Source organism: Falco naumanni, chromosome 9, assembly GCF_017639655.2.
Source record: "Falco naumanni isolate bFalNau1 chromosome 9, bFalNau1.pat, whole genome shotgun sequence".
Lineage (NCBI taxonomy): Eukaryota > Metazoa > Chordata > Aves > Falconiformes > Falconidae > Falco > Falco naumanni.
This window is the reverse complement of record NC_054062.1, coordinates 53,719,276-53,742,951: the sequence shown is the minus strand read 5'-3', so window position 1 is coordinate 53,742,951 and position 23,676 is coordinate 53,719,276. Positions and strand designations below refer to the sequence as shown.

General features: G+C 43.5%; 1 protein-coding gene across 1 annotated transcript; it reads right to left on the bottom strand.

Annotated features, from left to right (window-relative positions):
• Positions 1–296: 296 nt before the first annotated feature.
• On the bottom strand, positions 297–21,953 carry TCTN3 (tectonic family member 3). Its single transcript, XM_040606879.1, has 15 exons — positions 21,622–21,953; positions 20,641–20,762; positions 15,696–15,826; positions 15,278–15,386; positions 15,088–15,206; positions 14,186–14,221; positions 13,705–13,779; positions 13,478–13,603; positions 12,369–12,464; positions 12,003–12,100; positions 11,243–11,408; positions 10,361–10,498; positions 6,558–6,720; positions 1,423–1,527; positions 297–764 (listed from the first exon to the last, which is right to left on the bottom strand). Exons 1-15 carry the CDS (start codon positions 21,876–21,878, stop codon positions 679–681), a joined length of 1,827 nt encoding a protein of 608 aa, XP_040462813.1. The 5' UTR covers positions 21,879–21,953; the 3' UTR covers positions 297–678.
• Positions 21,954–23,676: the final 1,723 nt, after the last annotated feature.

Sequence of the window (23,676 nt, the reverse complement as noted above, 5' to 3'; positions counted from 1 at the left end):
GCTGTTAAGGATAAAGACAACAGAAGCAGCATTCCCATTCTGCTCCAGTTTCCCTATAGCCATCAAATGAAGGCTGCACAAGTGCCAAAGATCATTCAGGAAAAAGCAATGGATTATGAGTAACATTTTGCAATAGCTATGGTTAGCAGAGTGACAACAGTGCCACTAAGCAACAAGATGCAAATCATGTACCTGGACATGTGTTCACATCCAGGAGAAACTGTTGCCAGGCAAATGCAAGGACAGAATGAAAAGTCGTCTGAAAAATGTAGACTGAAGTCAGCACTCTTGTTTAATATTTTAGGAAAAAGACTAACTTTGACATTTAGTACCCTGGGTGTCAGCCTCTCTTCCAGAACCTCTTACAGAAACTTCTTGCTCTACCAATTCTTTTTAATTCATACCCTCCGTAACCAAATCCTCACAAGTGGAACCCCTTGAGTAACTGCCTTCTGGCAATGGTTAAGCCAGCCAGCCACAACTTCCTAAGAAAAAGCAGGGAATATTCACCAACTGTAGTTATGTTTCTAAGCCGCTATTCTATCATTTTTCCAAGAGCACCACTCAAAACAGCATTCATCAGCATCAGGGAACTGTGTGGGCTCAGCTCAGCATTCCCTCCAGTTTCTCATTTTTAAGCCATTTGCCTTTACCTACTTTTCCTTTTTATTCTCTGCCTCACAATGTGTTTCCCTCTTCTTTTGGGGTTGGGGAGAAAAAAGATGGCATTCCGTTTCCATAAAGGATAAGTTGACACCCAAACCCTAATGGGGAAAGCAAGAAATAAAATAAAACATAGTTGAACAGCAGTCTGTCAGATCTCAAGATAAAGTACATCGGCAGGACAAGAAAGCAATTAAAACTACCTGAATACTCTCCTGGTCTCCAGCTTTGCGTGGCTCTGGGGCTATCCACCTTCTCCATACCACTCCTGATTTTACAGACATGTAGCACACCCACCTCCTCCTTCCTCCCTCTGCTGTGATGCTTAAGCTGTCCCTAAACAATTCTAGCACCAGAGGTGTACCAGTTTTGCCATCCCTCCTGCTCAAAGTTGCCATTCCCACCCCACTCTGAAAAACAGCTTGGCCATGGTAACATTCTGGTCAGAGACCAACTGACCCACCCGTCTATACAATCACGCGAGTACCCACATCAGCAACAGAGAAGCACAGCAACTCCTTAGACTACACTACCACTAACAAATTGGTACAGGATGCTCTTGATTTCCTTGTATCGAGACTATTTCATACATACAATCATCTCCATTACTCTTCCTCCACCTCCCTGATTAACCTTAAACAGAGTACAGCATATTATCCAAGGGAGAGTCCAGAACTGCATGGAGTACTCAAGTTTGGATGAAGCAAGGATTTATATAGTGGTATGATATGATCTTTTATTCTGAACTTCATTCCTTACCTGGTAATTTGCACCATTCTATTTGCTTTTTGACTTCTGCTACACCATGAACAGACTTTTCAGAATAGGTACCACCCACAGTGTCTATCAGATCTTCCAGGGATGCTGCAGAAAAACATAAAAATACCACTGCTTTCATATTCCTACTAACACAACATGCAAGAAGAGCAGCTTAAAAAATTACTGAAGCTAAGCCTAAGAGATGCTCACTCTGCTATTGAATACACATATAACAACCCTGGCGAAGAGTAGCTTAGAAAAGGAATGTAGTACAGCAAACAAACCAACAAATCAGTAAAGCAATTAACAAACAAAAATTATTCACTGACATAAATACAGAAAATGAAACATACTTTCTAAAGTGAATAAATATAGATGATAGAGAACAGGAAAGAAGAAAACTTTATTTTAACCCTTTATAAATTGCTTCTCAGTGTCATCAACAGCAAATCTGAGAAGATAAAGAAGGTAAACACTTCCAAGCGTCCGTAGTTTTTTAGAATACAGAGTCAGCACAAGTATAAGCATTTATGGCAGGGGTTTAGCTATTTTCCATTTAAGAAAATAAAACTGTTCTTGACTTCATAGTACAGAGACACTTGCTGAAGGCTTTTGGAAAACTATGTATGCATCGCTCATTAGGTCTCCTTTATCTACAGTTTTATTACTTCTTTCAGAGAGCTATAAGGTTTCTTAAACGAAAATTCTAATCTGATCCTGTTACATCTCCTGTGGGTAAACACAGGCTTATCACCAAGAGCCAGGTCAAAACCTAGATAATAACTTTTACATGGCACGCAAGTGTCAGGAGGGTTTAAGCATTTTCTTTGGGCATGTAGCAATCTTGTAAGCAGGTACAAGAGACAAACAAGCAAAAAGAAGTCTCAAGAGGGGCAACAGCTCTGCTGTCAGAAAGCTCCAGAAGAACAAAGCCTGATGCAGCTCTTATCAATTAGTCTAGTGCTTGCAAGGTCGAAACTGCAGTTTCACTCTGCCAGAAACTCCACGCAGCAGCAATGCTCTGTAACCATCCAGAAATCCGAGCCAAATTCTACAAGGCTGTGGAAAGCTTGTGAGGGCCAGACGAACAGGCAGCACCCACATGCAGTGCAGTGACTGTAGGCACCGCACCTCTACAGTTTTAGGGCTCAAAGGCTCGGGTTTGGCACTTTCCTGCGGAGCCCTCGTTCCTCTGCTGCGAGCAACATAGCAGCCGCGCCCAGCCCCCACTCGCGGGCGGGCAGCCGGCATCACCTGCCCCGCCGCGCCGCGGCGCCCCAGCTCCGCGCTGCGCGGCCAGGGCGGGCACGCTCCGCCACCGCGGCCGAGCCGGTCACCGCCCTCGGCCCCGCCGCGACTGCACGGGCGCCGCCCGGCCCGCTCCTCCGCCCCCAGGCACAGCTCGCCACCACAGCGGGCACCCACCCGCCGGCACGGCGCCTCCGCCCGGGGCCGCGCCCGCCCACCGCTTCGCGGCGCCTCCGGCCCCAGCCCCAGCCCGCCTCGGCCGGGGCCGGGAGGCGCTCGGGTGGGCCCGCGCTCCGTGGAGCGGGCCCGCAGAGCGGCGGCAGAAGCGCTGTGGTGCAGCCGGGTGCTATCACGATAGCGTGACGCCAGCTTCGGCAGCGGCGGGTTTTACCCGGGTCCGGCTGCAAGCAGAGCCGGGGGTCGGGTTGTTTTGTAGCCGAGCTGCCCCCGCCCCGCTCCCTCCGCCCGGCCCCTCTCCACCCGCGGCTGCACGCCGTTACATCTTTCTGCTGCCCCGCGGGGCTCTTCGCTGTGCCGAGGCGGACATGGAGGGATTTCTCGCGCACTGACCGTCTCCTCCCGTCGCAGCCTGCGCGTGCTCCCGCCGGGGGCAACCCCCGCCCCGGCACCCCCCTGCCCCGGCCGCCCCCCGCCCACGCTCACTGCCGGCAGCGATGTCAGACGGCCCCGGACGCCAGCGGGGGTGGATGTGAAGCAGCGCCAGAGGGAAAGGGGCTTTCTAGGAAAACTTGCAGGCCCGGGGTCCCTCTGACAATAGGCGTTAGTGACCCAGCGAGTGCTGTGCCACGGGGGTGTCATACGTGATCTTGTAAGGAAAACTGCAGCCGTGTCAGAGATCACGTTTATGTATTCTTACCATTAGTTATTAAGCTATATGGACACCCGGTGGCACACTGGGAAAGTCAGTTGAGCCAGATGAAGAGGGCAAGTATGGCGAGCACAGAAAGTAAGCCACCTCTCCTTTCCCTACAAACCCTACAGTGCCAAACAGTTGCTGCAACTTGGCAAACAAATTTAAAGGTGGCTCAAATACTTAGTCCCTGAAGAAAGCAGAAGCACACTAAGGAACTTACAGAAATTTTTAAGATGTCTTTTTTAACTTTTTCTTTGCATTTTATGTATATTCTTGCATTATAGAAGAGGCAAATAATCTCAGAACATTTCAGAAAATCACATTCTCGCTATTTCTGTTTGCTGAGTTGGGGGGAAAGAACCTATAATAAAAGAAGTAGTACTCCAACATGGTGCTCTTTCAGGTAGTGAGAACGAAAACACATACTATCGGCTTCTAGTGTAACAGCGATCTGACAACCCCATAGAGAGATTTTAAGAGCTGGGTGGGCAGCCTAACCCACATCGCTACCAACAGTGCACTTCATTAACTTCTTGTAACTCTGCTCCTACTTTGTAACCCAAAATTGCATCCTTCACTCACTGTGTAAACAGACTTAACAACCTCAAAACAGGACACACTGGAAAGATGGTTCTAGATAGAATGCTGGCAGCAGAGGAATTACACAGCACTGTCTCAGTCCCTTGACATGGAGTATAAATACCCCATTCTATATATCTTGACATACTAGTCTGCTTTGTGTGTGACACTGTCGTATTATTGCTTGACAGCCAATTGTAACAGAGGCCATTTCAGTGCAGTGGGGAAAACCTTAACATGACAAAGCAGACGCTGAAATAAACTGTCATAGGAAACTGCAGATTCCAAACCCACATCCATGTGGTATAGCACGGCTAGAAATGAATGTGTCTTAAGTCAGGCTAGACCAGGCTATGGACAAGGCTCTCTCCAGCTCCGTTCCCTGCAATGAGGAAATGTCAGAGGAGTCACATGCGTGCTAGAAAATATGACATGTTGGAGGTTAGGGATATGACAGAGAATTACAATAGTAAGGTGATGCATTCTTATAGTGCTTCCATATATTTGCAGCTCATAGAATAAAAGAATCTCTGTGGTCACCAAACTGGATTATCACAATAATGCAGAAAACAAAGAGATGCCAGATCCTTTTCATTCAAGCCATATCCTCACACATTTGGCAACATGATGTCTGGCAAGTTTCTCCAGATAACTCTGATTGAGTCAATTACTGACACCTCTAACTTCCTGGATTCCACAAATTAGGAGCATGGGAGGACACGTGACATATGCTACAAATGTGTTTTGCTAAAAGCTTTGCAAATATATTACAGGCACAGCTGAGAAGCCACATCTATCTAAAATCAAAGCTTGTTGCTGTACTGGTACCAGCAGCCATAGGTAACACTGGAATGCACACGTGTTCAGACTGGCTTTTATGGGCTGCCCCAGAATCAGAAGCAACGGAAGCAGCAGACACTTGCACGGAATTGTTTCCAAGCTCGTAAACCACACAAACAATCTGAAACTTAAATATGTGAAGTAAACCACACAAACAATCTGAAACTTAAATATGTGAAGTTATCGCATAAACTGCATGTATTAGATGGGACACGGTTTTGTTTAATTCAGGTTATCTCCTCTGATATCTTGACTAATTACAAATTCTTCAGTTTATTTTTACACTCTTCTGTTTAAGTTTGCAATGAAAAAGAGCAGCAAAGTTGCTATACACAGTATACATACAAAATCAACAAACACATTTTGTTAAAGGTGGGCCAGACTTCTCTGATTTTCTTGCCCATTAGATGGGACAGATTTTTCCATAATCTGAAGAATTTAGGGTAAATAACAAATCCCTTGCTAAAAAAATATACCGTTGTCCAAAAACTTCATGGAATGATTGAGCGGATTTCCTTAGCCTGTGTGATGCAGTGGGGCACAGTAGATAATCAGATCACCTTCACTTCAAAACTAATAAACTTACGTTTTGGTCCCAGAGATTGAGCTAGGGGTAAGGTATTGCAGGAAGCTTCAGTCTCGTAATGTATCTACAAATTCTTCCTAATTAGTTTTTTTTTCTTTAGGACTGTTCACAACTCTCTGATGTGCCACCTAGCTTTCAGGGGCTATCATTATCAGTCCAGTTCCTATCTCGAGCTTCAAGAGAATGTTTCTGATCTAGGAAAACCCATATTCAGGCCTGTTTCTTCAAGAAGAAAAAAGATCAGGAAAGAAGTTGTCTTGACAAACAACTAAAATTCAATTATATTTCACAGGATGGGACATCTACAATGACTTTGCTTTGTGCAACACAATTGCTAATGTGAACCAATTAAAACACAAAAACTTCAATTGAATATCTGTATTTGAAAAAACACATAAGAGTCAAAAACTGTCAGAGAGGCATGGTTGCCACGTAACAGGTGACTGGCAGACATGTCTATTCATAAAATAATAATTCGGGCTGCCTGGGAGGGCTCCTATATTTTAAATGTTCAGTTAGTTCCATGTAGAAAAATCAGATGCTTCTCCAACAGGAAAATGACTGAATGCAGCCCCAAAATGTTTGGATTGAACTCTGCTTCTCTCTCCATACCCCCTTGGTCTAAAAAGCACTCTTGGTTTCTGGGAACATGCAATATTCATTTTCACATCCTCCTCTTCGTTCCTGTATAACCTAATATCTCTTGACCCCTCCATCTCTCAAGTGTTTCACTACAGTGAGGTTTGCAGATGGTGCATATGGAGAATAGGGGCATGAGAGGACACAGGACAGAAGCTAGTCATGTGGTTTCAGCCAAGAACAGAAGGCACGTGGATATTATAGGAATAGTAAAAGAACCTGAGGAGAAAAGACTATGATCTGAAATATATTCTGAATGTATCAATTCATTTACCGAACTTTTAAGTATGGGCTCCATCTATTTGACTTTTCAAAAGCAGAGAATGCTAGTTATTATTAGAATCAACAAAAAATAGCCCACCAGATCACCTCTATAACTTCTTTCCAAATTCACTGCCACCTTGAATAGGAAAAAGATGTCAAATGGGAGTTTCCAGTGCACTTGGGGCTGACCTCGTGGAGGTTCTGGCCATTCAGTCATGTCAGTGAAGGTAATGACAGTTGTCAAAGGTACCGTGCTTGTGCTTAGGAACTGTAAAAAGAGGAAAGCATAAAAGGTTTAGGAAGCTTAATACAGGAGATACATCCCTCCTCGATACTTAGCAGGTGAATTGAGGACACAGTAGCTATTGTGCATCATATATTACAGATCTCCAGAATGGAAGCAGTGACTCAAGTTCTGCCGGAGTAAATCTTTTATGCAGAAGACAGACTTATCAGCTAGTTGATAATACAAACAGAAGAAAATGTAGCTTTATTTTTGTATAAAATTTATTAATTTATGTAAGATGAGATCACCTGGCCCTCTGAACAGGTGATTGTTGCCAGAAACAGACAGGACTGCCACAAGATTTGATCCCTTCAAAATATCAGTAAAATAAAGCAGGGAGCCAATACAGCAATGAATTTATTTCTCACATTTTAGGATACTGTTTTCAGAAAGGAGACAGATTGGTAGGTCAGTTGGTAAAGATGTAAGAGGGGCCTGAACTTCTAAGGCCCCAGTTCCTTTCTGTTTCAACAGAATGCTGAAGGACAACAAATACACTTGTTCCTTGAGCTATGCGGAGTTTCATGGCTAGCTTGGACTGATTTAAGACCACACTGCTGCCAAAAGAGCAGCCTCACTCCCTGCCCCAGCTTCACAGCTCTGCATGCTAACTTCAAGAGAGGGAATCTACTGGCAGCATACTTTCTCTGCTTGCACTGGTTTAACCCAACCTGTGAAATCACCACCTCATTCACTTCCCTGGAAACAATTTGCAAGATTGCCTTTAGAGCAAAGTTGTGCGGGAAGCACTCAAAAAACTCCAAGACAGAATCAATTACTCTCTCTTAAGAGAAAAAAACTGAGAATCCTGATGGGGAATTTTCATGGTACCTCTTGAGGCAAATTAAAAACACTTGTGCTTAAATATAAAATAAAATTGTAATGAACAATGTATGGGACAGAGTCCTACCACAAAACGTGGTTCTACACAGAGTATGCAAATATGTGTCACGAGCAAATTCCGTACATACACTTGCATCAGCACCAATCCCGAGTGTCAGCATGGGGCACTTCAGCAAAGCCCTGGGTCCAGCCACCCCAGTGCCCCCACCCAGCTCTGCTACAGAATGGCTACAAGACAAAGTTAAGGCTCGATCTTATCACCAAGGGAAACCTCACTCCCTTGCAAGGAGTCTGTCTCTGGCATTCCTGCTTTCACCTAGTTTAACCCCTTCTTGCAGCTGGGCCTTCTTGCCCTCCAGGCCAGATCATTCCTCAGTCACAAATTGCCACTGCTGAGCACTCAAATTAGAATTACTCCTTCACTCCTGATGGATGTAAGTTCTCCTATCAATGAGTAAACACACAGTAGGCACAATTGCCTTAGTCAACAAGAAGCCACAAAACAATTCTGGCTTTGTCTCTGAACCTTCAAAATCTGTCTTAAAATCAGGGGATGTTAGTGGGGGAAAAAACCTCTCACACAACCCCTCATTAACAGCTGGGAGAAGGCAGACGGAAGCAACTTCCAGCATGCTCCTGTATAGCTCTACACCATTTAAGACTGCCTTGTATTTTCAGGAAGGTCAAATACAACTGTGACCAGATATTGTGGATGGGTATAGAAAATGGGATCTCTTTCCTGGGTTCTGTGTTTTCTCCTTAGTCACTAAGGCAACTCTCCAGTGACACAGTGTGGTCTAAAGGAAAAGGGTTTTTGTCTCTAAAGAATAGATAGTTCTCAACCCTGATGGAGTAGCAGTATTAAACACCAGACAGGCAGGCTAGCAGCAGTCTTGTGGCTTTTCTTTTTTTTAAATTGGTTGGAAACAGAAGTGCTGAGGTACTAACAGACTGACTCCTGTTCTTACCTCTGCTGTCAAGAGTGGTTCCAAAGAATGTTTATCAATATGGTGATAGGCGCTTTACATATATAAATATATAAATATAAATAAAAATATTGGAATCTGTAGGCTAAAACTGGGAAGTGACATAATTTAAAAGTAAAGCAATATACAGCCTGCATCTGTGATCTCACTGGTATGCTTACAAAGAGCTGCAGTTCTTCACTGCTTTACATATATAAATATATAAATATAAATAAAAATATTGGAATCTGTAGGCTAAAACTGGGAAGTGACATAATTTAAAAGTAAAGCAATATACAGCCTGCATCTGTGATCTCACTGGTATGCTTACAAAGAGCTGCAGTTCTTCACTGCTGGGTATGGTACGGACTGGTACCTCTACTAAAATGTGTTTACTAACAAACCCTAACTTGTGGATTGCCACCGATTAAGCCAAAACTGATTTTAGTAGTGTGGTTTTTTCTTCCTGCCAAAACCTTGCATTCTTTTAATTTGCTTTGCAATATACCTTACAGCTCTAAAGTAATTAGCATCCATTGTTCAAGCTGATGAAATCTGAATCTCATAGTTTTTGATTGGCTAATCCTTACTGAGGGCTATGCACCCTGCACTTTTACTAGGAATGCAAGCCTCCCTCCTCAGACAGAAGTTTTGTTAATGGAGCCACTTAACAGGTCAGATGTAGAAAATATCTTCATGGGGCGGTGGTGTCAGTTTGCCCCAGGGCAACACATTTTACAAGGTGAACATTTTCCTATCATGTTCTTTTATGTATGTTGCAAGAAGGGAGGACAAAGAGGTAGCATGAGACACATCCAAACAATGGTGTAAAATCTCATGTAGACCGAGTCTGAAGTCCAAAGAGTAGCAACAGGTCAGACAGAGACTTCCCATGTCATACCTCACTGCCATGAGAACGCCATGGGGCAGGTGTCAGCTGCTCCCCCTCCTGAAGCCCTTGCAGAGAATTATACGTCTTGAAAATATATAAGCTGCCCAAAAGACTGATATCAGGAATCTAGCCTTGCACCAAAATGGGATCCACTGACATATGCTTGAAAAAGACCATTCTCCTTTGTGAACCTGATAGCTCCATCTTCCTACTGACTTCACAGAACCATAGATCGGTTTGGGTTGCAAGGAACCTTTAAAGGACACCTAGGCCAACCCCAATCCAATGAGCAGGGACACTTTCAACTAGATCAGGTTGCTCAGAGCCCCGTCCAACCTGACCTTGAATGTTTCCATCATGTAATCTTCTTTTAGGAGCCTGCTTTCTGGCTTAAAACCTTTTCCCCTAATTCGTCAGATTTGCTGCCATCAGCATTAGCCTCTTCCTCAGCTACCTGGTGGTGATTTAAGAACCCCTATAGGAATAGAAATATCTTCTTGCACAGATTATCAGCATGCTGTGGAGTCTGTGAAATATAAATCAACTCAAATTCCATATCAATCAAGGCTTTAAGAGACAACTAGATAAACATGCAGTTATTGAATGTTTGTAACTAGTTTTCTACTGAGCATAATTGAAAGTTTACAGTTTGAGTCCTTAAGTGACAAAAGGTGGACTGGTGTTGGAAAGAAGGTACCTTTTCCAGTTGTACAAGTGATTGAGCAACAGTACTGATAAAGCCATAAAAACACCTCTATGGAGCTGTTAAACACAAACCCTTGCCATTGCAGCCAGACCACTGCTAAAGTTCAGTAAATCTCCATTCAGTAATATAAAGACCATTTGATACCTGATCCTTAAATAACCTGTGAATCCTATTTAATTACCTCTGTGTGTGAGGGAGGGGTTTAAAATTCCATACCTTCAGGGGCTGACACTGATAAGAGTACTGTGCACCCAGTATTTGAGCCTGTGGGTTGGACAGGAGGCCCACCTTAGTCCACAATATCTGTATCTCCAGGGTCACAGGAACCATGCAACAGGAAGTGCAATTTACAGCCTGAAAATAAAATATACTTCAAACATCTTAATATAGTATTCTAAACGTGAAAAAGGACCATTATGTTCAAAGTCTATTATTTTGGATAGCATAGGTCACAAGAACCTGAATCAGTCACTTCACCACTAACCCTGCAACTTCTGGTCAGCTCAGTCACCTATTTTAGAGTTGTATCCATCTCACTGTTATCTTACATCCAAACAGAATTTGTCTCAGCTCTACCACTTGGATTTTGCGTTCTAATATGCCATATCCTGACAGATTAATAATTATCAAAATAGAATTTCCCTCCTCCATAAGTACTTGGATTGCAAACTTTTACACTTACTGGGTAATATATAAACTTCCCTCGAAACTGGAAAATCAGAAATGTTGATAATAATAAAAACCATCAAATTAATAGGAAGTAACCCGGTATTATTAGTTTTAGAAGGCTGTCAGAAAACTAGGTAATATAATGCTGGATTCAGTATTGAACTGTTTTTGCTCATTTAAATAGCAGGAACAGGATTCAAGAGACATTAAATCTGTCAGGTGATTGTTTTTTCGGGGTTTTTTAGTAATTATCCTAATCATATGAATGACTTCTTACAGGCATCCCTGAGAGTCAGTGGATCATAACACAGAGAACATAAGCCCAGATGAATAATCTGGTTCTTTTTTCCCATGCGCATGCTTCCCCAAGGTAATACAAAGATATGAAAGGGAAAATATTCACAGCTGGTCTTTTTGCATTCATATTACCTGTACACTGCAGTTCTGAATCAGAATGGTTGTCCACTCTTCTGCCTGCGTTGAATGAGCACTGCCAGTTATAGCAAGGTCCTCTGCTTTGCTCATGCCCTGAAGAGCCTCGTATAACTTCTGCTGGATATAACTACAGTTACTTTCTTCCAGTATTGGGGACAGGCTGGAAATAAGAAAATATCAGCTTTGACAAGGTGATTTCCAGAACAGAAAAAAACCCACTATCAACATCTTTCCTTTGTAATGAATATTTCTTCTACTCATTATGGAAGTATTGGTATTAAATGGATGCAGTTTCAATCCTCTCTGCAATGAGAGGGGAGAAGAACAACATGGCATGGTAACGCACGATAAGGAAAACTGACAGCTCTTTAGCGATCTTATCACATCAGTGGTCACATACCTGCTCTGTCACCAACAAAAGAATAATCCAAATGATCAAAACAATCACTTTTTAAGGTTCCATTATAATTTGCTCCTCAAATACAAACTCTCCTCTTGCCCAAGATATGTTGCCCGACTAAAATCTCAAAATGTCCCAGAAGACCTTCACAATGTTCAGATTGTTCTAGAGGTCCACCATCTGTCTGACATTCAAGTGCTCTTAGGAGTATATGAAAGATCTGTAGAGGCCCATTTGTAACCTCATAGAAGGACCTAGGCTCCACAACAGTGCATGAGAGACTATGATAAAACTTGCTAAGTGGCCCCACACCTTCCAAATGTGTCAGGAAGGGTGACTGCAGAGTGTTGTTACCTGAGCTTGCAGCCTGTCCTCATATTTCTTCCAAATTGTACTGTGTGTCTGAGGAACTGTGAGCAACTTCCATCACCTTTGCTCCGTAAAACACTCATCTGATGGACTGCATGTCAAGAAGCCAAACAAAAGCATAAACAGACAATACAGGACACCCAGCTTGTATTTAACAATCCTCTCACCCCACATTCCTCCTTATCCTTACCACAGGACTACAGGTCAGTCGTGACCAAAAGGCCTGCCGGTGGCTGCAATGTAATACTGAGGTATGCCCTCACAGGTAGACTCTCAAAAGTCCAGACAGTAAAGTACAAGAAGTCAATAAACCCAGTGATAAATAAAACTTGATAGGAGAAAAAAGGATACATGCTGCACGGCACCACTGTTTGCAACCAACACTGGTGCTCCGGTGATGTAGCCAGGGTTTCCACTTCTAGGCAACGCATGAGAAAGAGTCCTGGTCTACAGAGAGGCAAAGGGAAGAAAGAAAGGAAAACGGTAGCACGAATTAGATCCATTCATCTCAGAAGATCAAATTCACATTCTCAAAAATGTGAATGTAAACCATTTTTTGAATGACTGAATATTATGCACTAGTAAAACCTCCACTATTTGTTTCCAAATCCTCTTTCTTACCTAGCAAGTTCATCTGCAGTCCAGCAGGTAAAAAACTGTCAGTACCTTGAAATGTGGATACTACCAGGACAGTTTTGAGACAATGAATTCTTACTGCTCAACATTTGTCTCTAAGGAAGTGAACATACCAGTCTGGGTCTGGGTAATTCTACGGATGACTTGCAGAACAAACCCTGCCTTGACCCCAATTCTGAGAGTCAGATTCCACTTCTGAATTGTTTTATGGGGAGAACCTCTCTGGATAACTGTAGCAAGGTTGCACTGCACACTTACCAACCCCTGAGGTCATCACTTATGCCACTTCACATTGCTTCTATGGGACAAGGTTTACATGAAATTCAACACACATAAGTATGTCCCAGATTTCCCCCCCCTCCAAAGTCCCACTGCACAGGCATAGTTAAATAAGTACCTGGAATAAACTTAGCAACTTTGTTCACAAACACTGAACACCTCAGATACAGCACCAGCTCCAACCCTTCCCTTCACAAGACCATGGTGCTGACCCTGATCTCACCGTCTCTCTTCCCACCAAAAAAACCCCAAACCAATTCAAAACAACAGCAAAAAATAGTCAGGTGATAACAATCAGCCCCTTCAAACTTGGGCAGCGCAAGACTGCACGCTTGAACTGAGCCTGATTTTTTCTTCTAACATGGTTTACCTGAGACCAGAGCAGTGTCCCCTCCTTCCTTCGACCACCACCTGTGTTCCAGGGTTCTGGTACTACCACACCACAGTGACACTGCTCTAATCTTTCCACATCTGATCTGTACAAAACCGGGTCACAAACTACAGACTACAAATTTTAAAAGCCCAGTGAGGATGGAGGCACTGACCCAGAAATGCAAAGTGAAGTGCTGCTGCAGAGAGGATCCTAGGTTCCCAGAGATGTTGCTCACTTTGAACCGGACAGAAACACTCTGAATCCCATGTGTGCCACTGAATTCTATCTCATAGATCACCTGAAAGTCCAATTCAAAGAAAAATCAGATGCAGAGGCAAGTAATAGGGCAATGACTTGAAGCTCGTGTTGAGATGCCCAAAGGAAAGCAGGTTCAGATACCTCAGAAACAACATTTTTACATGTGTTGCCTGCCATGTGGGGAGCTCCAGGTGGTGCAATTGCAGTGACCTTTACCTGGAGACAGCAAGCATATTAACAATTAGCAATTGTTTCAGAGGAGCATGCCTTTCTTTCCCTTTTCCACTGCTTTTACATCCAAGTCAGATTTCCGTTCCTGCTGTAGCTGTGATCTGTGGACACATCACCCTGCTCCAGATGCCCAAATTTTTCTAAGAAAACAAGCTACCTCCCTGACTCTAGCCCTATATATGCCCATTCATTTAAAAGTACATCTTTCCTTATATCCCTATTTGTTTTTTCTATAATGTCAAGCTTTTGTCCAAAAAAAAATATCTCATCTCACAGAACACTCCCATTCTCCCATGTTCCCAACCCACAGGCATTACTATGAATGCCTAAGATTCCAGGTATGTTTTTATTTCAGAAGCAGAAATTATTTTAATTGGCAAGAGAGACTGACCTTCATGAACTGCTCAATGGTGTCATTAACTGGGACCTAGGGAAAACAAACAAGCCAACACACAACACCAAAAAACCAACTGATTTGCTGGGTTTGCAAATGCCTAAAGTAATGAAACCATCACTAAAACCAGCCTACATGTTACAATGAAAAAATTACTTTGTTTATTCCAGATGTGTAAAATGTCATCAATTTGTGATCTAGAAATTGCAGATGTAACCCACAGAAAACATTTCCAACATAAGGGTAAACTGAATCATTAGCCTTAATATTTACACTGCTTTTTTTTTTTTTACTCTTGGAACACCAGAGAAATCCCAGAAGGTGATAGGAGATATTTTCATATTAACATTCAGTAAGACCAGCATGAATCCAGGATAATAAATTGGTTCTTTTGAAATTATTGTCAGGATGAATAATGCAGAAATTGATATGGAATTCAATCTATGAATGTAAATAAAGCTAATATTGATAACTGGCCTTCAGTATGATTTTAGATATATCATGTAAAACAAATCTCCATTCTTCACTAAGAACATGTATTGCTTGGTTGATCAAGTTCATGGAACAAGATAGCAATACTTCGATAAACAGTCTTTAAAAAGAGAGTGTTCTAATTAAACCATTAGAACTATGAAATGTTAATTAAGTATGTGTTAAATGCATTAAGAATTTGTTAATAACTGAAATTTATTGGAAAGTAGTTTGAATTGAGGGATTATCACCAAACATAACATTTTTATCAGGTTTTCCAGCAAGAAGGCCTTAACAATCAGGAGATCAGTGATGACATACCTGATGACCTTTAGTTTTCCCATTAGCTGAAGTTGCAGTGGAAGGCAACTTCAAATGGAACTCAAGCAAATAAAATGTTGAGCAAAAGGAAGCAATATGACATGCACCTTCAGCACAGTGAAGTCACGGTAGTAGGAGGCAGCATCTAGGGCAGGGTCAGTAATGCAGCTCTTACTCAAGTTGGCAAAAATCCGAGTACAGCTTGTGCTTTTACTGTCCAGGAAGCCTGAGTTAAGACATGACAACAGATAAAACAGAAGCAAACCACCCTAGAGAAATTCTTCTCCCTTTACTAACCAGCAGGATTTCCATCAAGACAAAGTCCACTGGCTCCCATTTTTACTGGCTGTCTAAGAGTGCTCAGTACAGATGATGAATCAATGTAGATTAGGATTGGATCTCCGGTCTGAAAAGACAATTTGGAGAAATCACAGACAAAGTGACTGTGGAATACTAAGGCCAAATACAAGGGCACAGAGGCAAATTTATACTTCTTAGTGTACATCCAGTTTTGTCTAAAGTGTTGTCCAAACTTTGAAATACAAGAAAACTAATCACAAACTTTTTACACAGTAAGGAATGAAAAGAACTGAGAGATAATATGGATCATAGGTAGAAAAATAAGAATCTTTCAATATGCTGTCATTAGACCTCATTACAGACAGCTTTAGTAAAAGAGTATCTGCAAACTGATTGCTGTTTTCTTCCAACTCACCCGGTAAAAGGCCGAGAATGATGGCTGGACTTGTGATCGTGCTAAGAAAGAGTGTCTGCCATACTTCTCAAAGAACTTCAAAAAATCAGACTCTTTAATATCCTGTGGCTGTTGGAAATAGTTCAGATTTGCTAAAGGTGAAAAGAGGGGGGGGCAGAAATCCAACAATATCAAATTACTGGAAAAGATAGAAAAAGTAAATATTGTGCCAATATTTTTAAAGGAACAACTTCAGTAATTATGAACTAGATAGAGCCTTATATTAATTAATCCATAGTAACACTGCTAACAGACTAATATGAGCTATGAACAGAATGATACCGTGAGTACTAGTTTGTATTGTTTCATGGGAAACGGGTGTTAATACACAAATGTGACTTCCCAAACAGCATGAAAACTGCTTAAGAGAACTACCTTAATATATGCTCTAATTTCTGTAAAATGCCCAGATTAGACACAGGTGACATTTTAATGACAAAACACTACCAATATGTGAGTTCACTAAGAGCAACACTAAACGGATTCAAAATAATTAAGGCTGGCAAAACTCAAAGTATGAACAGACAATAGGCATCCTTAAAAAAAAAAAGAAAAAAAAAGAAAAAAAAGACGACTTTCTATTGGTACCCCACAGTGATGCACTCCTGACCCAGTGGTATTCAGTATGGTTACCATGTTATAATTAAATCATTACTGCTAGAACACTAATAAAATGGTAAATTATTAGGGACATACTATGTAGACTCATCCTAATGGACATGTTCAAACACTAAACTTTCTGATACAGCCAAACAAAATGTTTTACAAGGTTTGAGGACTACAGATCATACCAACTACAGGAGTGAGTGACAGTACCCTTGATTACAGTACCAAAAATAATTTAGGTAGTCTAGTAAGTTGGGGGGTGTGTAGAGAAAAAAAACCACAACCTTAAGGTCTCAGTATAATTCTACTGTTCAAGGGCTGAGCAGATCCTCAGATGTAGAGCAGCAACCAGAAATAAAAGCTTTTTTATATCAGAATACAGCATTAGTCAAGCAGTCAACTAAATCGTTTAAGGAGATAAAGGCCAAATGAGTATTAAGCTCCTACAAGGTTCACAAAAACAGGTGCACAAAGCAGCTTTCTTATTAGTTACTTGAGGGTATAATCATTAGACTGAAAAAGAAAACATTAGTAGTTGTTCCACTCACAACCACTTCTTTTCTTTGGAATGCAATTCTTTATGTATTCTTCTATTATCAAAGCTGAATACTTGGAAACGCAGATTACCAACATTACGTAATGCAAAATATGACTGAAAACTGGAAGAGAAGACCTGCAGCAAAACTTAAGATATTCAAACTGCTGAAGTTTTCAGAGAAAAACTTTACTCTTGTTCAGTCTGTTTGCTTAAGAAAGCACACTAGCTACCTAAAGGCTATTTAATCTTGTAGAAAAAGGCAAAGAAGACTATCAGACAAATCAATTTGTCTGCAACCAGACAAACTCTTTAAAAAAACCAAACATAACAGGAGTCAGGCTCATGGATAACGATTCTTGTAACTTTAAAATGCACTCATATTAGTTCCTCCACTGATTTAGAAGTGGAAATAGTAGCAATATTATCCTCAGTCCTGCAAAGTCTAAAGACAAAGTTGTTATCTTGAGGAGCTAGTATGTGAAACAGGAATGCTTTTAAAGTACTTTAAGTATTTTGAAAATACCCAGTATTTCCAACTGTCCCCAAGAACTGATCTTCTATAGGTGCATCAGTGATAAAAGGCAGGCCAGGGAAAACATGGGCCCTCTCCAGAAGGAAACAGGAGACCTGGCTACTCAGGACATGAAGGCTGAGGTACCGAATGCCTTTTTTATGTCAGTCTTAAACCGGCAAGTACTCAAGCCACAGAAGGCAAAGGCAGGGACTGGGAGAATGAAGAACCGCTCACTGTAGAAGAAGATCAGGTTCAAGACCATCTAAGAAACCTTAAGGTGCACAAGCCCCTGGGACCTGATGAGATGCATCTGTGGGTCCTGAGGGAATGGGCAGATAAAGGGCTAAGCCACTATCCATCATTATCTGATAAGTCACAGCAGTCTGGTGAAGCTCCTGGACTGGAAAAGGGGAACCATAACCCCCATTTTTTAAAAAGTAAATAAGGAAGACACTGAGAACTACAGGCAGGTCAGTCTCACCTCTGTGCCTGGCAAGATCACGGAGCAGATCCTCCTGAAAGTACACTAAGGTACATGGCAAATAAGGAGTTGATTGGCGACAGCCAATGTGAATTCACCAAGGGCAAATCTTACCTGACAAATCTGGTGGTCTCCTACGATGGGGTTACAGCACTGGTGGATAAGGGAAGAGCAACTGACATCATGTACTTGGACTTGTGCAAAGCACTTGATGTTGTCCTGCAGGACATAAATTGCAGAGACCCGGATTTGATGGATGGACTACTCTTTGGATAAGGAATTGGCTGGAAGGTGGCACTCAAAAAGTTGAGATCAACAGCTCGATGTCCAAGTGGAGACCAGTGATGGGTGGCATTCCTTCAGTGGTCAGAACTGGGACTGGCACCATTTCACATCTTTGCCAACAACACGGTGTAAGAGTCGTCTAAAGAGAACAATATTGTCTCAACATTGCTAACAGAGACCTGGAGATGGAATGTGGTCCTCATGGACACTGAGACCCAGTGACCCTGAAGGAGAACTGCATGGTACGAGGAGTACTATACTGCTCCCCGATACTGCTCTCTGATAGCCGGCGCTGGAAGGAACAACTACGATAAGGCCGCATAACAACTGTTGTCATTACAACAAACCAGAACATGCGTGATAACCTTGTTCGAGAAGGCAGAGACTGACAACAATCCACGGGCCAGAGGAGGAGCAATGTGTATTGCTCGGCATAAAAGAGGACTCTTTAGCAAGTGATTTTAGGAAATCTTCTCCACCAAGGATCATGACGATCGGAAGGACCAGCAGGATGCTGCCTGGACCTGGGACCATAGGGACACCTTGGACCCGTGGTGGTAGCTATAATCCTCTTTCCTTTATCTTTTCTTCACTTTCTGTCTTTCTACCTATTGCATGTTGCTTTATGGGCAAACAATAAAACTGTGCTGTTTGATTGAAGCATAACCCCTTGGTGTGGTCGCCTTGATTTTTGCACTTCAAGATCATAGTAAACGAACCATCATGAGTCCACTGAGTGGACCGTGACACATGGATGCTGGAATTGAGTGCACCCTCAGCAAGTTTACCAACACCACCAAGCTGTGTGGTGCGGTTGACACACTGGAAGAAAGGGATGCCATCCATGGGAACCTTGACAAGCTTGAGAGCTGGGCCCATGCAAGCCTCATGAAGTTCAACAGAGGCCAAATACAAGGTCCTGAATGTGGGTTGGGGCAATCCCAAGCACAAATACAGGCTGGGCAGAGAGTGGATTGAAAGCAGCCCTGAGGAAAAGGACTTGGGGTCTAGCAATGGTTTCAATGAGGTGAAGTCAGCTTGTGCATCACAATCTCTTTGTTACTGGCCATGCTAATTCATTAGGTTCAGAGCCTGTTCGCACTAGCCTTTTTCCAGGAGACTCTCTGGAGCAGGCTTGATTATACTTCCAGCAGTGGTAGCTCATGTCGCCATCCATCTTTGAAATCAGCTGATGAGTAATCTATGTGTTTCTGTATTTCCTTGGGGAAGACCAAAGGGGAGAAGGCTGTTTCTGTCCGAAAAGTTTACCATCCTTCAGGTGATCCCAAATAAAGTCTTCCCGAGATGTTCTTCTAACAACAAGCACAGAAAAGGCCATGTAAGCAGTGAATTCTGTTGTTCTCAGGTGTGCTATACCTAACATACAAGTGCAATCAAAGGCCTAGGGCTTGTTCAGTGGGCCTAATCATGTGGTAGATATGGGGACCAAATATTAAATGGCCAGAAAAATCTAGTGCTGCCAGTCCAGACACAGATGATTCTTCCTTTGGATGAGATCACAAATTCAAAATCCTTCTAATCCCATTTTTGTGATACTGTGGGTGGTGCAGGAGAAGGATATAATTTATCTACTTACAAGTTACAGGCTGAAATACCCAGGAGCCTGATGGAACTTTCAGCTGTGGTTAAGCCCTTATCAAAATTCATCTTTACTCTGAGACCTACTGAATATTGGAATGGGTGGAGTTCTAGCATTACTATCAATACCATGTACTACAAGGCTCTCATTGTTCCTTTCCTTGCATGCAAAACATTCAGGCAACATCTGTGAAGAGCTGAAAGCAGGAACAGATAATAGGAAGCTAACCCTGCTTTGACCAGTTGTTAACCAATTAACTCCTGAGCCCCACCCAACCTAAAACACTCCAAGATTTAGGTCAGAAGTAGATGGGACTGTGCATCAAGGCTCCCAGACAAAAGACTGAAAAGAAAAAACAGTGAGTGTTCAGATGTGAGACCCCAGTGAATTGCAATGAATGCCAGAGAGCTGGACATCAAACCAGTCAACCGAAGTACTGTATGGAAAGCAGAAAAGAGTGTTAATGACATACTCTATGACTGTGTGTGATTACTAGAGAAAAATCATTGCTAGCAGAAAAAAAAAAAGCATGAAAAGTGTATGAAATAAAGAATCCAAGATACGATAAGAAATAACTTTCTGAGAAGGCTAATAGCGCTATATTTCAAACACCAACCCTTATTTGCTGCTCTGAGTGTAGCAAATTAAGTGAAGTACCTCAGATACAGAAGCAATTGATAAAAGCCGGTTTGTTTTTAGCAAGACACCCTTAAAGTGAGTGCAACGTCCTTTTTTGTGTGTCTGTCTTGGGTGACTGGATCCTAATCCACTATGGTACATGGAACTGTAACAGCCCAAACAACTATATGTAAGTTCAGAAAAAGATTCCCTAAGCAGAAGCAATCTAGGAATTAAATACATGGGGGGGTAAAGGTCACTTACAGTTATCCAGCTGCACACAGAACAGCAGATCACGTCCACCAGGGACAGCAATGGTATCAGTAGGATAAGGGGTGTTACTTCTGAATACGAGTGATTTTTCCACGCACACTTGATTCACAGACCTGCCAAGACAAGCCCCCGCACCCAGGAAACTGTTAAAAAGGCTATTCTTGCAGAATTTCATACTTCATATTACTAAATGCCAGCAACACAGCAACAAGACACAGCGTTCCTTTCATCAGCTTAGAAGTTATCATACAATTTGCATTAATAACCCATTACAGAAAGCTCCTCTCATCATTGTAGTAACTTTGTGGATACTCTCTATGTGTATATTTAGAAATCACTCTGAAACTCCCTGGAACAAGAAGTGGTAGAGCAATGCAGCATCTGCGTATCTGAGCTCCTCTTGGTGCTCCTCACAACTGCCATCTGCAAAGACAGGGTTTGCCCACAGATTTTACTCTCCAGACAGCTGAAATCCTCACCGACAGCCTCTCTCAGTCTACAACTGCCTTCCCAACTGCCTATTAAAGTTGGGTTTTTTTCCCTTAGATAAGACGCCCTCGGTTCCCAAGGCCAACAGCCTCCTCACAGACAACCCACGCCCTGCTTCACCTAGGCCAGGGGTCCTAAAACTACGGCCTGCGGGCCGGATACGGCCCCCCAGGGTCCTCAATCCGCCCCCCGGTATTTACAGAACCCCCCGCCCCGCCCCCCCCCGCCGGGGGTTGGTGGAGGGAAACCAAGCAGCCGCAGATGACTTCCTGCCACTTCATCCGCGCGCCGGCCCCCTGTTTAAAAAGTTTGAGGACCCCTGACCTAGGCCATAGAGATGCTGCCCCGGGAAGCCCTGCCAGGCCCCCACCCGGAATGAGGCGGGCCCCAGGCCCCGAGCCGTGGCAGCACGGCGGCTCCCGCTGGGCGCCCGGCCCGCCCCAGCCCAGCCGCGGCAGTGCCGGCAACCCGCTCCCTGCCCACCTGCTGCCGCCGGAGCGCCGCGACGGGGCGGCGGCCACGGGGTCGCGCAAGTGCCGGGCGCCGGGCGGCAGAAGGCGGGCGGGGAAGCCGCCGGCGGCGGAACGGTGGCGGCGCGGCGGTGGAGCGGGACCGCTTCGCGGAGTAGCCCGGTGCGTGGCCCCTGCGGCGGGATCGGCGGCTGCAGGCGGGGTGCCGAGGCTCCAGGCGGCCAGCCGCGCCAGCAGCAGGGCCAGCAGCAAGCCCCGGGCCCCGCACATGGCGTCAGCTCGTCGCTAAGAGAGGCGGCCCGCCGCCCCTCCGGTCGAGCGGGGCGGCCAAGCGCATGCGCGGCCGGCGCCCACCTCCGGGCTGGGCCGTGCCCCACTCGTGTCGCCGCCCTCGCCGGAAGAGCTTGCGGGGGCCGTTGGCGCCTGCCCGGGAGGCTGGGCTGCGGGGCCTGTCGGAGGTGGTGGGCCTGTCGCCGGGCCTCGCTCCCCTAGCTGGGACGGGCGTGGCCCCGGGTACTAGTCGTTATCATCATAATCAGAAAGCCCCAGAGGCTCAGTTTATTTCTCCTTTTTGTCGTTACAGAAAGGTTGACGATGAAATAAACTCACCGTCAGGTTGTACCAGTCAGCACTAATGTTGCTGACGATTCTGCTGGGCCGAGGATTTGCCCCACAAAGCCCTGTGATTTGTCTCAGGTGCTCAAAGCTGGAGAGCATGCCCTTTCCATCGGTACTGGCTAAGGGGCTTAGCCTCAGAGCTGCGGGACAGAGCAGGGTGGCTTGTCCTGAGCCTTCTCTTCTGGGCCCTTAGGAGTTGGTTTGTTGTCTTGTGTGTCTTATGGGCTGCCCCGTGAGACTGCAGGGTCTCCTCAGAGACATTCAAAGCCCACCTGGATGCGGCTCTGTGCAGCCTGCTCTGGGGGACCCTGCTCTAGCAGGGAGTGGGACTGGGTGGGCTCCAGAGGGACTTTCCAGCCCCCACCGTGCTACGATTCTGTGATTCTGAGTCTCCTAAAGGGTGGCAGGTTAACTCTTGCTTCAGTTTCCTGCAGTTCTGGATATTGCACCAGGCTCCAGAGGCACAGTACTTGCAAGCATGTGCTTTTGCTTGGTGTAGTAGCTTACATAATGTGGCATGGAGCTGCCTCTTTGCAAACTCAGCAAAGGATGTAGAGAAACATCAATGTAAAGAGGTGTATATTAGGAATTAGGCAAGTAATAATACAGCCCTGTAATGCTAACCACACGCGCATACATCTTTGAGAGCTGAATGGCATGCTTAATGTTTTAAAGACGCTGTTTCATAGAAATTCTTGGTACGTTATTTCTCTGGCAGAATTAAATATTCTGCTATAGTTATATGGTGCTTAATCTGTTGGGTTTTGCTTTTGTAAAGTAGCATGTTTAAAAGAGTCAATTTCAGATAACTATAGATACTATATATAAAAAGACATTAGAAATCATCAAATTATTATGTATTCATATGGTGGCACAATGGCTGCCTTACAGCAGTTGTGTATAACATTCAATGTCAGATATTCTATCGTTTACATGGTATAAACTGAGTCAGTCACTAAGTAATCTCTTTTTTACCTTACATTACAGTGCATCATTTGGTCTGTGGAGCTGTCTGGAAACACCATTTCAGTAATTCTAGACTTTTTATTACAAACATTTCTACATTGTGTCTCAGATGGGAGAAGATTCTTAATTTTGACATGAAAATTCATTTCAAACAAATGCAAGAGCTTAGTTAAAACCACACACAGCTAATTCCTGGCAGATTGGTCTGTAAAGTTAAATTTTTAAATTTAAAATATTTTTAAGATACTTTTTGTGAGGTTCTTTTCCATGCAACATTTAGTTAAAATCTGAAACTCACTGGCACACTATAACAAAAGTCTGCATGCATTCAAAGAGTCAAATGAGGCAAATTCACGACAGAAAACATGTCAAAGATTATTAAAAACACAGGTACTGGAACAGAGCCAGATGCTTAAGGTTGCTGGTCATGAGCTGTTAGAAGCTTAGGGGATTCGTTACTGAGGAAATAACTGCAACACCATGT